Raw genomic sequence first — 15,912 nt, forward strand, 5'->3', positions numbered from 1 at the left:
TAGCACAGGGCCCTCTGATCACTAGCATCCTATAAAAGGGTTGAGAAATGACTCAAACAAACAATCCAAAAACCAGCCAAGGAGTAAAAAGTCTAAGTTGATTTTTGAGGTACACCATGAAGGTAAAATGGCATAATATCATGAGTGTGGTTGGGATGATAAAAGCCATGGCCCGCAAGGTGGTTCAGCTGCACAGGCCAGCAAGCCTGACCACTTGAGTTCAGTTTACAGGATCCATGTGGGAAAAGGGGAGAACCCAAAGATGTTCTCTGATATTTTGAGTGTGGCATATGGGCTGTGGCATGCATATGCCCCCACATAGAAGATAAATGTAGATTTAAAAAAGCCTTACCACTTATTTCTGGAAGATTTTACTAAAGTTAATAACGTTTATTCAGGCCCTATTCTAAATACTTTCTAAATATTAGTGCAGTCCATCTCTGTAGTAACCCTTTGAAGAAGCGCCCCCTCCCCGTCTGGTTCCCTGTGCACAGAGAGGGCACAGGACTTTGTGGGGAACTGGGGTTTGAGCTCTAAAGTCTCTGAAGCCTATACTACCAACTACCAACCATGCTGCTTTTAAATATGGTGGCCAGTCACCATGAGACCTTCCTTCAGTGGTTTCCTCCTGATCATATTTCTTCTGGGGTTCTTGGATGGCCAGATGCTTCCAGGGATCCACTTTCCTTGTGACTGGTCTCTATTCCTCATCTTCGGTGAAATATTCGGTCTCAACCCTAGCCTGCGTCCATTCTTCCTTTAGTCGTTCTTAATGAGATTGTTTTCTATGCTGCCAAGTTATTTTGTCTTAGTTTCCTAATTAAAAATGAGACTCATTAGGTCAAGACAACATGTGTTTGTCCATCTGTTGTTGCTTTCTGAATAATGGTCAGATAGAAGATCCAAATGTGTTTATGAGAAGAATCCTGCCTTTAAAAAATAACCTAATTTGGGATTAAAATTTCCCTTTGGAATTCCTGTTTTCGAATGAGACACACGATGGAATGTGTACGAGAATATGGATATCTATGCACTGTGTCAGTGCACCATGGCTTTGCTACCACCTCCGTTTTCTTGATATTATCTAGATCTTTCTGGAAGACTCTGGCTTAGCATTACCGACTGCTACTTGCTCAGCCTCTTGGCCTCTCTCTACAGTGTTACTGGTATGGAATATCGTTTCAAAGGCCCTGGCTATGAGATAGGATTTTCAGTGATAACAGATTACTTAGTAACTGTCTGTATGCCATTCCTAGGGCCCACCAAGAGGAGTTTAAGTTAGAATGCCTGTGAAGCTAGAAACAATGTTTCAGTGGTTACCAGACCCACCCTAGCGCTCTATGGCTGTAGATATCCCCACCACTGTGCACAATGAGTGAAGGAAACACGGATAGTTCCTTGAAACTATGCAACAGTGGGCAAGCTTTAAAAGCCTCGGTGACTTTACACAGCTTCCACTTTGGTAGTGTGAAGTGCACCACATTAATATTTCTATGTTGTATCTTAAATGGTTGTTATGGCATAATTATAATGAAAATTATTGTTGAATTGATATAATTTGTGTCTTCTCCAGCACAGCAGGCCCAGTACATATTTATTTTGTTCAATTGTTATAGAAGGAAAAAAAAAAATCAAACTGTCCTAACACTAAAAATCCTTTTTTTTTTTATTTTTAATGTAATAGCCTGTGACCTCTTGTTACAACCTGATAACTTGGCCTGTAAGCCCTGTAAGTATAGCTGTCTGTCATGTGTCAAAGTGTTACCCCAGAAGGCTGTTGGGGCAGCCTTTGGGTGCTTACTCTGGGCCCTTCCTCCTCACAGTCTGGAAGCCTCGGAACCTGAATATCACCCAGTACGGTTCCGACATGCAAGTCTCCTTCCACCACGCACCGCAGAACTTCGGCTTCCGTGGCTTCCATGTTCACTATAAACTCAAGCACGAAGGCCCCTTCAGACGGAGGACTTGCAGGCAGGTGAGCGACTGCGTGTTAAAGGACACACGTGTTTCAAAGTGATACTGGGTGGCGGGAGTGAGTGTAAGGCTACAGCGGTCAGTGGTGGTTTAAGAATGCCCCTGGGTCTGTCTCCGGCTGACTCACCACTGTCCCTTGTCCCGTTATCTCCACCTTAGCTGTTTTGGGGTGGTACACTAGAGGATCGAGAACACAGATATTAGTAGTTTGACTTCTGTTTTAAGCATACAGGTGGTGTGTGGCAGGTAAACCCCTAAACTTTCTGCTCTTTAGATCTTGACTGCGCATCAAATAGCTTGCTCCCATTCCTCCTCTATAGGTGGGGAACCTAGGCCTCAGGGAGGTCGCCTGGCTTCTTAGAGGTCACATAGCTAGGAACTAGTAAAAACAGGCCTCAAGCCAAGACACTAGGAAATCACTGGCCTTTCCTGGATGTGTGTGTGTGTGTGTGTGTGTGTGTGTGTGTGTGTGTGTGTGTGTGTGTGTGTGTGTGTGTGTGTGTATGTGTGTGTGTGTGTATTAATAAACGAAAGGCCAGGGTTAAATAGAAACCTGATAATGAACATCACGAATTCAGTGTCTCAGTGTCACCAGAGCAATGGGAAATGCTTTGTGAAAGTTTAGGGACTGCCACATGGTGCTGGAAGCCCTCTCCCTATGTGCCGGGTCCAGCCTGGCTCTCCTGCAGCCCCTCCCTTTTACCACGGAGCTCAAGTTAGATGATGATATGAATGCAGACCGGTCACACCGTGATGTACTCAGGCTGTCCTTGAACTCAGTCTTACCTCTGCTTCCCGAGTGATGGGCTTAAAGGCGTGTGCTACCATGGCAGGCCCTGTTCTTTCTTAGACAGACAGACAGACAGAAAATTGGTTTTTCTCTGAAAAAGTTATTTTTTAAATATTGAGATTCTTTTTTAAAGATTTATTCATTTAGACATTGCAGCTGTCTTCAGACACACCAGAAGAGGGCATCGTTTCCCATTGCAGATGGTTGTGAGCCACAATGCGGGTTGCTGGGAATTGAACTCAGGACCTCTGGAAGAACAGTCAGTGCTCTTAACCACTGAGCCATCTCTCCAGACCCTGAAAAAGTTTTTAAACTAGTTTTATTTATTTATTTCAGGACTGCACATATAGGTGTATTTTTATTTTATGTGCATGAATGTTTTGCCTCTGTGTGTGTCTGAACCACATGTATGGAGTGTCTGCTAGAGTCCAGAAGAGGGTGTCAGATCCCCTGAAATTAGCATGGCAGGTGCTTGTGAGCTGCCCTGAGGCTTCTAGGATCCTGGCTGAAGGTCCTCTGTCAGAGCATAAGTGCTCTCAGTTGCTAAGCCATCTCTGCAGCCTCTCTCCTCACCTTCTTATTAAACAAAGGGTATTCTGGTTAATTTTGTTATTTTCAAATCACGAAGATGAGGCAGGCACTCCCAGCTAGGTACGACGCTGCTGTCTTTCTGGAACTGGGCTCAAACCAGCGGCAGGTCTCCTTCAGCTTCAGGACGAAGAGGCCCGTTACCTCTTCTACCACATGAGCGTTTGAGTTTGCTGTTTGCTTTTTTGCAGGACCAGAATGCAGAGACCACCAGCTGCCTCCTTCAAAATGTTTCTCCAGGGGATTATGTCATTGAGGTACGTACAACAGCAGACTGCCCCCTTGTCACTTCCACAGAGAGCAGGTTGCATGGAATTCTGAGCCTTTTATTTATTGGTTTTAAGACTGAGTCCAGGGTAGTAGCTCAGGCTAGTCTCAAACCCCTATAGACCTGAGGAAAAGTTTAAAAGACAATTGTCTCCTGCCTCTGCCTACTGCCATTATAGACACCCACACAATGGTCGTCGCTTTTATGCAGACCCTGGGGATTTGAACTCAGGTCTTCAAGCCTGCACAAGTACTTTAATCCACAAAGCCATCTCTTCAGCCCCATCTTTTTTTAAAATTTTGTTTTTTATTTTATGTATATGAGTACACATAGCTGTCTTCAGACACACCAGAAGAGGGCACTGGATGCTATTACACATGGTTGTGAGCCACCATGTTGTTGCTGGGTATTGAACTCAGGACCTCTGGAAGAGTCAGCTCTTAACCGCTGAGCCATCTCTCTAGTCCCAACCATCCTTTTTTTTTTTTAAAGTTGAATGTTAAACTATCACCATTATCTGTCCTTATTGGCTCCCATACTCACTGCCTGGGGATGGAAAGATGAATGACATCACCGGTGTTCTACTTCCCTCCTAGATACAATGTATAGAAATGCTACCATTTACGACACAGTAACACACAGCTTTCTGTTTTGTAGCTGGTGGACGACAGCAACACCACCAGGAAGGCTGCTCAGTATGTGGTGAAGCCAGGTAAAGCTCTTGGGCTTGGATTTGACGTCACACTCTTGAGAGCAGGCTTCTAGCATTTTCTGTGCTCTGCAATTCACGGCTTACAAAACACCAGGCACCCCGCCTTTTCTTTTAAATGATTGTTCATCATTCCTTCTGTGTTGTTGATGCCTGGAAGGTCAAAACCCGAATGGTGTCTGCCACCAAGACTAGGGAATTGTCCTTTAGAAGACAAGTAGGGGTAGGGGGCTTTCCGTCAGAGAGTTCTTGGCATATCCAGAGCTATTGAATTATTTTCTACAACCTTTATACGAAGGAAATATTGACTCCTTTTATAATCACAACAGCGAACCTAGAGTAAGGTGGTTGGAACCCTGGAACCTGTTAGTCAGCTTATGTTCTAAAAAACAAAAGGGTGGAAAAGCTTTTTCCCTCTTCTGGACCTGTTCTGCTGCTTGAGTTTAAAAGCTTTCTCTTTGAAACCTCCCAGTGCAGTCTCCCTGGGCTGGACCCATCAGAGCTGTGGCCATCACTGTGCCTCTGGTTGTCATATCCGCATTCGCAACACTCTTCACTGTGATGTGCAGAAAGAAGCAACAAGGTATCTCTCTGTGCTGTGCCTGCTTTCTCCACCCTCTAGTTGTGCCAGGCCAAGGGGTGGGTACTGACAAAGACAGGGCCTGGGGAGCCCTGCTTCCCTCAGAAGGGGCCTGGGACCCCTCACACTTCCTACTCAGGGAGTCTGAAGTGTGAGAACAGTCAGATGGAGGGTGTCTATCATTGAGAAGTTAGGTCTTTCACCTAGAAAACTGTAGATGAACCACACCTTGATCTGGATGGGGTTACCCAGGTGACGCCACACATAAAAGTCATAAAGATGGTCACTTAAGATTTATGTACTCTCAGCTGAGCATGGTGGCACAAGCTTGGTATCCCAGTGACTTGGGAGACTGAGGCAGGAGGATCTCTCAAATCCAGGAATTGGAGGCTAGTCTGAATAATATAGTGAGATCCTTTGCCAAGAAAAAAAAGTAATTTTTGTTGTTTTGGTTTACTTTACCTTTGTAAATTATACTTTTAAAAAGTATTTTCCTCCCTCAGCTAAAGTTTAGTTCATCTGGTTGCCAGAGCGATCACTGGGTCCTTCGCTGACCAGAGGGGCTGCTGCTGCGTTTCTTGGCATCTCCAAGGGCAGTTTCTGGTTAATACAAATTTTTCCCTTTCTGATAGACCACCACAGAAGCCGGGCAGCTTGAGGCTGATGTCGTTAAAGACCCGAGACTCTCCAGGTGGAGATGCCCGCTGCTCCTTTTGGTAAATTTACTTTTGAGACTTGGATCTCATGTAGCTCAGGCTGGTCTCCACCTTGCCAAGTCGTTGAGGATAACCACGAACTTCTGACCTTTCCAAGTGTCCACCTCCCAAGGGCTGGGATTTTAGCTGTGAGTCACTATGTCTCAGCTCAGCTGCTTATTCCTGAAGACTCTAAGCCCCCAGATCATATGGAAAAAGGCAAAGCTCTGTTTATAGGTGTCAACCTTATCTTCTTTCCCAATTTAGAAAATATATATTCACATTTAGATGAAGAAAGCCCTGAGTCCTCCACATACGCTGCGGTTCTCCCCAGAGACAGGCTCCGGCCTCGGCCCAAGGTCTTCCTCTGCTACTCCAGTAAAGACGGCCAGAATCACATGAATGTGGTCCAGTGTTTCGCCTACTTCCTACAGGATTTCTGTGGCTGTGAGGTATGGAATCTAGTTTCTTCTCTTACCCTGGGCAGGATGTATACTCCATCAGATTTCTCTTCGTGCCATCTCCCCATTGCAGGGCTGGGAACCTACTTTTTTGCCTAGTACCTTACTTTGCAAACCACAGTCTGTCTTGGTTTGTCCTGTCTGTCACCAGCAGCAAAGGTCTCCCGTGACACATTCATGCTTGAAACCATTGAGTGGCACCCACACGGTAGGATGCTTTGTGAGTGCCCTGACGTGGAACAGAGTGTGAGACTGTCATGTGACATCATGGGGAGCGCCTATAGGGTCAAGCTTCAGTTGGGGTATAAGGGAGAGAACACAAATGAAAACAGCTTTAGGAACTGAGGCAATTCCCTGAGGGTGGTTTGCTAGGATTGGGAATGGAGGATGGGGCTTCCCCTAGAAGGGATCTTGGGGACCTGGAAGGAGTGTGTAACAGAGGACTGAGGTTGATTGGTTTGACGTCGGTGAGGGCTCCGTAATTTACAGAATGTTTGGATGTTCATGCTGGTTTCTTAGTTTTTCCTCCTCCCCCTCCCCTTTTCCCTGTTCCTCCTCCCCTTCTTCCTTCTCTTCCTTCTCCTTTTGTTTTTTCTCTGTAGCTCTGGCTATCCTGGAATTCAATTTGTAGATCAGGCTGGCCTCAGATCCATAGAGATCCACTGCCTCTGCCTCCCAAGTCCTGGGATGAAAGGCATTCATGCACCCCTATGCCTGGCTTTCTGAGTCTTCTTGAATTAACTGTCATCATCATGTAGCTTTTCCATCAATTTTTAACTCTTAGAGCGGTGTCTTAGCTATTGTTAGGTGTCTTAGCTAATGTTGAAGGCATAACCTATTTGTCACAAATGCAATTATCATGTGACGGGTTTTTTTAGTCCATTTGGCCCATTTGTTTGGTGAGACTGCCCTCTGGTGTTAATAAGAAGTATTTAAAAGCTGGTGGGATTGCCTCCTGTTGGGAAAGCCATGAGTTTAGCCGATGAACAGCTGCTGAGAAACACTGCAGACTGCAACTGTAGCCAGCGGCGCCATGCTGTTGGTATCCATTCCCTGTTCTTTTGTGCGTAGATGAAACTGCACTTAGGGTTTTCTTTTGAATAGCTACATCATCTATAATACTGACTTAACATAGCTTGTGAAGCTTCTCTGTTCTGAGCTGGCCCATTTCTGACGATTTCTCAAGGATAAATGCCTTAAAATGGAATTGTTCAGAGATAGGAAGATTCTTAAAAATACTTTTTTATATTTATTAAGATGAAATCAGCTGGGGTTGGGGATTTAGCTCAGTGGTAGAGCGCTTGCCTAGGAAGTGCAAGGCCCTGGGTTCGGGTCCCCAGCTCAAAAAAAAAAAAAAAAAAAAAAAAAAAAAGATGAAATCAGCTAGTACAGAGGTCTTTTTGTCTTTACAGATTTGTAAAACATTCCACATCTGATTTAACAAACTACACAGGTCAAGAGATTAGTAGACAGACTGTTTTTGTGCGATATAGAAACCTAGGAGCCACATATTTTAAAGAGCCAGTTTGCTGGAATGTGCATAGTGTGTAGTGTGTAGTTTTTAGCTATGCTGCTTTGTGCTCCTGGAGGGGCACGCACTTCCACCCACCCACCCACCCAGGAGCTGTATGGATCCTTGAGTGAAACACCCACACACCCCACCCACCCAGCCCCAAACCCCGCCCCACACAAGCTTAGTTTTGAAAAGCCTTGGCCATTCAGGGCCTGGGCAGATCTAATTCTCCTCCTGGCCATCATAGATTTCACTCTGGTACTCCTGACTCTACATCCTCTAAAACTATGATTTATCTTTGCTGCCCTGTTCCTTCTGGGCGGCCCCCTCGTCTTTGCTGCCTAAGATGCTTCTGGGCAGCCCTTCCGGGGACCGCATTCCTTCCCACCTACATTTCGGATGATTTTCCTTCTGCAGCTCTAAATCTGATCTGTCTCCCTCCAAAACCTGGTGATTCTCCTCTCTCTTCCTCTCTCCCTTGTCTGTCGTAGCCTAAGCAAATCTGAGGGTCCCAACCAGCCTCCCTTTGCCCAGTGGCATCTTTATTTATCAATCAAAAGTCAATTGAGGACAGGTCCTTCAGCGTTTGGACACACAGGTTCCCAATTAAGTCAAAACAGTAGAACCAATCCCCAACAATAATGTTAGCATGGATTAAAGTATGGAATGAGTCAGTATTCTTTTCAGCAGATGGGTACATGTTGGGGCTCTCTTCTCGGGTACCATTTTAGAACAGGAGGGTTTAATCCTTCCAGAGTAGCCCTCTTCTGTATAATCTCTGTTTGGCTGTTAGGGATTATTTTTTGACTACTTTTGAGTCAGGGGACGCTGCTTACAGTATCCCACAGGAGAGACTGTATGAATACAGTTTCCAGGGGACGCTGTTTACAGTATCCCACAGGAGAAACTGTACTAATACAGTTACCAGGGGACACTGCTTATAGTATTAGATCAAAGCAGTTTGAAAGAGTAAAAACCCATTGAGGGCATCAGACATACTTAGATTTCTTTGCTTTTTCAGGGATCCTACTACTCTCTTGACCTTCTTACTCAAACCCCGTGGTTCACAGGTCCTGTGGAGCTCTGACACTGTAGATCTTATGAGACCATAGAGAAAGGTGCAGCCCTGAGAGGGTTAACACAGGAAAACTATACTATATGTCAATACAGCAGGCTAAACCTGGGTCTATAAATACGACCACAGAGGTCTTCTTTCTCAGTCACGCTCTGAATATGAGTCAGCTGTCATTGAAGATGGCTCTGGCACCAGGCCTACGTTCCATATCACAAGACAGTATGGTGTCACTTTCTCTCCTCAGAGCTATTTAGCCTGTGTCCAGGATCTTTCTGTTCCTTGTACCCAGCAGTCTTACTCATCACACAGACCACTCACAGTTCCTTCCCATCATAAGACATCCTCAAGGTGCCTTAGACAAGCTGCTGAAAATCCTGGCTTCTGTCTCTCCTGTAGGGCAGCAGTGGTAGTGACCCCATGTGTTATCACATGATGTCATGGACGACAAGCACTTTTGGGAAGTCTGGTGTGTGGATGCGGTTGTTGACCACAGAGTGTGTGGGCATGCACACGCACACACGTACACTCTGGTAACCCAGATAGATCCTCCATGTATCTTGGTTAAAAATGGCTGAAGGGGGCTGGAGAGATGGCTCAGCGGTTAAGAGCACCCAACTGCTCTTCCAGAGGTCATGAGTTCAATTCCCAGCAACCACATGGTGGCTCACAACCATCTGTAAAGAGATCTGGTGCCCTCTTCTGGTGTATCTGAAGACAGCTACAGTGTACTTATATATAATAAATGAATAAATCTTAAAAAAAAAAAAAAATGGCTGAAGGGCAGATGATGGGACCTCATTGCCTTGCTCCCGTCTTCGTGCTGGGCATCGGTGTAAACGAGTACCGAGGTGACCTGTGCTCTTTTCCAGGTGGCTCTGGACCTGTGGGAAGATTTCAGCCACTGCATAGAGGGCCAGAGAGAATGGGTCATTCAGAAGATCCATGAGTCCCAGTTCATCATTGTCGTGTGCTCCAAAGGCATGAAGTACTTTGTAGATAAGAAGAGCTACAGACACAAAGGAGGCAGTCGTAGCAGCACGGGGCAAGGAGAGCTCTTCCTAGTGGCCGTGGCAGCCATTGCTGAGAAGCTCCGTCAGGCCAAGCAGAGCTCATCTGCGGCACTGAGCAAGTTCATCGCCGTCTACTTTGATTATTCCTGTGAAGGGGATGTCCCCTGTACCCTGGACCTGAGCACCAAATACAAGCTCATGGACAACCTTCCTGAGCTCTGTTCCCATCTGCACTCAGGAGGACAGGAGGAGCTGGGCCAGCACCCAGGACACAGCAGCAGAAGGAACTACTTTCGGAGCAAAGCTGGCCGCTCCCTGTATGTTGCCATTTGTAACATGCACCAGTTTATTGATGAAGAACCTGACTGGTTCGAGAAGCAGTTTATACCCTTCCACCCTCCCCCTGTGCGCTACCAGGAGCCAGTCCTGGAGAAGTTTGACTCAGGTTTGGTTTTAAATGATGTCATAAGCAAACCAGGGCCAGAGAGTGACTTCTGCCTAAAAGTTGAGGCTTCTATACTTGGGGCCACTGGGCCAGCTGACTCTTACTCATACCTGGAGAATCAGCATGCAGGCCTGGACCAAGACACTGAGGCCCAGCCCGCCTGTGATGGTGGCCCTGCCTTGCAGCCCCTGTTGCATGCAGTGAAAGCTGGCAGTCCTTCAGATATGCCACGGGACTCGGGCATATACGACTCCTCTGTGCCCTCATCAGAGCTGTCTCTGCCTCTGATGGAAGGACTCTCCCCTGATCAGATAGAAACGTCTTCCCTGACGGAGAGCGTCTCTTCCTCCTCTGGCCTAGGTAAGATGCCTTAGGACTGGGCCCTTATTTTATCCATCTGACTGTCTGCCTTATCATCCATCTGTCTGTCTGTCTATCTATATCTATCTATCTATCTATCTATCTATCTATCTATCTATCTATCTATCTATCTATCTATATCTATCTATCATCTATTGCTTGTTTGTTTTTTGTTTTTGTTTTGAGACAGGGTCTTGCTTGTGCAGCTCTGACTGTCCCCAGAACTCACTGTAGATCAGGCTGGTCCTAAACTCACAGAGATCCACCTGATTCTGCTTCCTGAGTGCTGGGATTAAAGGCTTACACTACTATGTCTGACTAGGGAACTGGGCCTTTGGTACAGGCCGTACAGCCGATGCTGGTAATTGTGACAGCCGCTCAAACCCCTCCTCCACTGTTATACATGCTGTTGCCTGTGGAATCGCCTTTTTAAAAATTTATGTGTGCGCACATACATGAGAATGAGGGCTGCGTATGGCATGCGCCCTGGCACATATGGACCAAAGGATACCTTGTGGGAATAGATCTCCCTCCACCATGTGGGTCCCACAGGTTAAGCTCCGGTTGTCAGCCTTGGTGGCAGTCTCCTAACTCTGAGCTGTCTCGTCTGCCTTGCGTACCCTCCCTGCACTCTGAAAAGATTGGAATACTAAATGCATGCACTGGCAAGGGTCTGTGGGATTGTGTCCCTGCTGGGAGTGAGGTGTTTGTTGCCTTTATCCTTCCACTGCCTTTAAAGCCCAGGTGTCTGTTGAACCTGTGTTCACGAACACTGTATTCTTCTCTGTGCAAGTTTTGCACAGTGGTGCAGGAAGGAGGGCTTTTCCCCAGAGAGCCTCAGGAATCTACCACACCTATAATTTGTTGGAGTCATGCATGTAAAACTTTGGCTCTAAAGGAGGGGATCTTTCTTCCGTTGCTAAGAGGACTCGATCCTATTAAGGGGATGAGAGTTACTCTGAGTTGGTTCTGATGCCTGCCTCATTTGTACAACACACAAGAGCGAGCGAATCCCAGCCACACTGTGGCACTGGGGGTCTGGATCAGTGACATGTACTGATCGTGGCTCTGTCCTTTCTTCTCCTTAGGTGAGGAGGATCCCCCTACCCTCCCTTCCAAGCTCCTTGCCTCTGGGGTGTCCAAAGGAGAACATGGTTTCCACAGCTACACTGATGAACTCCAAGCGGCTGCCCCTTTGTAAGAGCACGGAAGAACGTAAACGTCGTCACTTTAGCTGCCGTTCTCGCTGGTTCCCCAGCTCCTCTGGTCGTACAGCCTGCTTGGAGCTGAGGAGGGCTCGCACGAGGATATCTGGAATGAAATTCTGGCTAGCACTCAACCCGTTCTGCTCCAGCCTTCTAACAGATACTTAGCGAGGTCTCCCGTTTCCCAGAAGCATATGGAACCCTGAAAAGGCATGTCCATTAGATCTGACCACAGCTGTCCGCGTGAGGCCGGTCCTTGGATCGGAGCCTATTCTGAGGGGTAGAGCGGAAACAGGTAAAGAGAAACAGGACAGCACCCGCACAGCCTGCTCTGGCTTCTCTTGAACTCTGCAAACTCTAACTTGGCTACTTAAACTCAAAACAATTTATGGAAAAGCCCTCTTGACACTGTTACATCTACCCGTGTCAAGTACCGTCGGGACCCGGGCTGTGCTGCAAGTGATGTTTCTGTCCATTTTGACGTGGAACTTACACTGTCCTGAGTGTTAAGGGAACTTTGAGTCCAAGGTCCAGACAATGACTGAACGTCCATCCAGTCACTTTTTGTGAAACAACTCCCTCTGTTACTGGGAAACATGGCCGACCAGGACGGAATCCTGTGGGTCCTGTGGAGCAGGCTGACCATCTTGACTGTTCTACGTGAAATGGGTTGATGAGTATGTCAGAACCTGGGCGTTTTCCCTGCGTTGAAGTAGCCGTCACGTGGGAGCCCCAGCCGTCTGTTTCGTTTCCCTGGGATGCATTTACTGCTTTACCGTAGCTCGGGTGGTGATGGCTGGAAATGGAGGCCTGGTGTCCATTACCCAGCCGGGCAGCAACACTATTGGAATTTGTGGCTGGTGCTGTGTCTTGAGTGTTAGAGAGGTCAGAATCCACTAATACACGACAGGGCGCGGGAGACGGTGGCCAGTTAATCTGCTGGTTTTGACAAGTGACAAACCTCCTTTGCAGAAGGCTGAAAGGAGGAGATTTGTTACAAAAGTAAATGCTCTATTTTTTATGAATGAACCTTGTACAGACATTCTGTTCCCAAAGGTAAAGCATCTCTTCATGTCCCGCATGTTAATGAGATGTATATGATGATGTGTCCGTCCCCTCTACGGAAACCCTCGTCCCTCGCCCCGGCGCGCTTGGCGTGTGCATCCTTCTCCACTGTTATCATGGCTGCTGCTGGGTTTTGGCAGCCTGTCTTCTCGGCGTTCTGTCAGGGACTATTCATTTTTCCCATCCCCCCTCCAGCTTGGAGCAGCATGAAGGGGTTGCGGAGGAAGATCCCAAGGTCGGGTGTGGAGGGCTCAGGGGTTTTCCTTCTAAGCACCTTTTCCGTGGGGGCAGGAGGGACGCCTCAGTTCCTGCTGAGAAGAAGAAGCGGTTTGTGTGTCTTTTGGATGAAAACATCCTCATCCCCGCTCTGCACGGGCAGCTGGCAGCTTCTCAGGAGAACGTGCTCCTGTGTTCTCTGGCAGAGAACAGAGCAGCTGCTCTGGGCAAGCGGCGAGCTGGTCTCACCAGGCATCTCGGCAGAGTTTGCGCCGTATTATCACTGGAATCCACACTGCGCAGGCAGAGCTCCCACCTCTGCAAGGCTCTCCTGGCCATGGCCAGTCTTGGCATTCATTCTGTGAGGGAGACTGGTGGGCCTACATTGCTAATGTATGACCGCTCCCTGGGAACATCATCAGAGAGGTTTTTTTTTTCCCCTTTTTAAATTGAGGCCAAGAAATATTTTATGTCCCCCAAAGAGCCATTAGAAACCACATTGAGGATAGATACTCAGCCTTGCATAGGGACTGTGGGGTCCCTGAGAGTGCCCAGGAGCAGCATGGGGCCTTGGGCTTAGCATTAGCTGGATCCTAGGCCCAGGCAGAGAGCTCACTGCTTGAATTCAGATGAGGAAACTGTAGGGAAGCCGTGTGAACCATGTATCTTGCTAGTCTGAAAAGTCAGGGTCAGGCGATGGTTTTTGTTTGTATTTAGCAGTTGGGATGCTTTTATTTTGACATATGGGAGCTTCTGATCAGACGACCCAGATTCTAACGTACCAGGCGATGAAATGACAGTAAAGTTGCTTAACCCAGAACGAGCTGATAGTGGGTGGAACAATATCATTCGTCAGCCCCTTCCCCATACACCTCATCATTGAGCCAGGAGTGAGAATTGTCTTGCAGGTTAAGGCAAGGCGCCAGCTCCGAACAGAGCTGCAGTCCTTGACTCAGAATTGCCCGTGGAATAGAGAAGGGTTCTGAGGAGGCACAGGCTTTTTGATGCTGTAGGGAAACAAGAGTTCAGGGCTGAGAGTGAACCGTTTGTGGGGAAATAGACCAGGTCCACTGGAAGGGAGGCCAGGGCGCCAGGAAACCAAGGAAGTTGTTGACCTGTGTTTATGGGTGTCCCACAGGTGCTTCTCATGTATGTGACTGACTCAGAGGTGAATCAGAAACAAAGCTCACCTGCCCTTGAGACCCCAACTTACCACGTCATAGTGGTGCATGTTGTTCGTTTTCTTGACAACCTCAAGTGGTAGGTCCTCTGACTTTTATGTAAGTAACTAAATAGGGAACTGCTTCCCCCCCCCCAAAGTGTGGGATTGCAGGAGTGCAGGAGCTTTTCAGAAGGAACAGGGAAACTGTTTTATTCCTGGTGGTGAAATGGCACAAAAGAAAAGAAAACAGCAAGTCCTAGCTATCTCAACACGAGAGAACATTCTGCCCTTATTGGGAAAGGGTAGGCAACACCAATGTGAAGGTTTCTAGTCTTTTTAAAAGTCCTCCATTGTTGGGGATGGTTGCTGGTAATTGGCAAAGTTTGTGTTTTCTGGGGCATCAGTATGCCCAGGCATAAGGAAAACGGTAACATAGCACCTCGAGGAGAGACAGTAGTGCCTGGTGGCGACTGGAGCAAACCAAGGCACCCTTGCTCAGCCTTCAGGAGTAGAGATCTTTCCAGATGCAGTATTTCCTGGGCTTGCTGCTTTTCACAAAAAGCTGAAAGTGTCATTTTGAAGCTGTTGATGTCTAACACTGGCAAGACAGCTCAGTGAGTTAAAAGCACCTCTGGAACAAACCTGGACAACATAAGTTTAGTTCCTGGAACCCACAGTGGAAAGAGTGAGGAATCCCTGTCCCTAAAGTTGTGTTCTTTGGCTTCCTCATGCTGACAGTGGCACTCACAGATAGCCATGGCATGGCGTCATGTGCATGCGTGCGTAAGAGAGAGCGTGCTTTCGTGTATCTGCAACACCAAAATCACACGCAACCGAAAAATAAGCCAAACGTTGCCAATCGAACTTTGGGAACTACTGAGGTGACCCAGGACCAACAGAACGTATAGCTAGATCTACTTTGCCCAGCGGCTGTCAGTTTGTGAATTCCGCTTTGTAGGATGTGAAATGAAAAATACCCGCAGTAATAGCACGTATGTGGAGCCCTGGGAAGCGCTGTGCTAGCCCTATCTGTCCTCCAGACAAACTTGATGCTCTCCCGATGATGATTTTGATTCTTAAAACAGGGTCTCTAGTAGCCCAGGCTAGCCTTGACCTGCTGATACTAACCTCTGGTGTGTACCATGCATAGCCTTAATATGATTCTGAATACGTTTTAAACATCTTGGTTGTGTCTTTTATTAGTGTCTCAAGAGAAAGGGAGGTCAGCTGTTTTTGGTGGTGGTGGTGGTGGTGGTGGCAGTTTTTCGAGACAGGGTTTCTCTGTGTAGCCCTTGGAACTCTTTAGACCAGGCTGGCCTCCAGCTCAGAGATCCGCCTGCTTCTGCCGCTGCCACCACTGTTAATTTCAAAGTCAGATCTCTATCGTCACATGTTAAAAAGCAGACAACAACAATGACGACAAAAGCAGGCAGCAGTTGCATGTAAACCCCCAGACTTATTTATAGCTTAATTCTAATTATAATCGTGGCTTTGTGTGTAGGTGCAATTCTGAGCTCATGCCAAGGTGTTATTAGGAGAATTTATTTGGGGGCTACAGCAGAGGGTGTCCCCGTGCTGTTTGACCACCCTTGTTATGATCGTCACATTTCCAGACTTTCCCAAGAGGGAAAGCTGGCCAAGGGAGAGCCAGCAGTAAGTGGTTGGGTTCAGTTCCGGTTTTAGAACTTGGGGTCGGGCTGGAGAGATGGCTTAGTGGTTAAGAGCACTGACTGCTCTTCCAGAGGTTCTGAGTTCAAATCCCAGCAACCACATGGTGGCTCACAGCCATCTGTAGT

General features: G+C 47.2%; 1 protein-coding gene across 1 annotated transcript in view; it reads left to right on the forward strand.

Moving 5' to 3' along the window:
• Il17rd (interleukin 17 receptor D) overlaps nt 1–12,882 on the forward strand; it is a 62,785-nt gene extending 49,903 nt beyond the window's left edge. Inside the window, exons 6-13 of the mRNA XM_032919258.1 lie at nt 1,685–1,729; nt 1,824–1,975; nt 3,544–3,609; nt 4,278–4,332; nt 4,802–4,912; nt 5,872–6,056; nt 9,523–10,468; nt 11,557–12,882. Coding sequence (XP_032775149.1) covers nt 1,685–1,729; nt 1,824–1,975; nt 3,544–3,609; nt 4,278–4,332; nt 4,802–4,912; nt 5,872–6,056; nt 9,523–10,468; nt 11,557–11,669 — 1,673 coding nt within the window. The 3' untranslated portion in view covers nt 11,670–12,882. The remainder of the gene's footprint in view (nt 1–1,684; nt 1,730–1,823; nt 1,976–3,543; nt 3,610–4,277; nt 4,333–4,801; nt 4,913–5,871; nt 6,057–9,522; nt 10,469–11,556) is intronic.
• Nucleotides 12,883–15,912: the final 3,030 nt, after the last annotated feature.

The sequence above is a fragment of the Rattus rattus genome, chromosome 13 (genome assembly GCF_011064425.1).
Source record: "Rattus rattus isolate New Zealand chromosome 13, Rrattus_CSIRO_v1, whole genome shotgun sequence".
In the NCBI taxonomy this organism is placed as follows: Eukaryota; Metazoa; Chordata; class Mammalia; order Rodentia; family Muridae; genus Rattus; species Rattus rattus.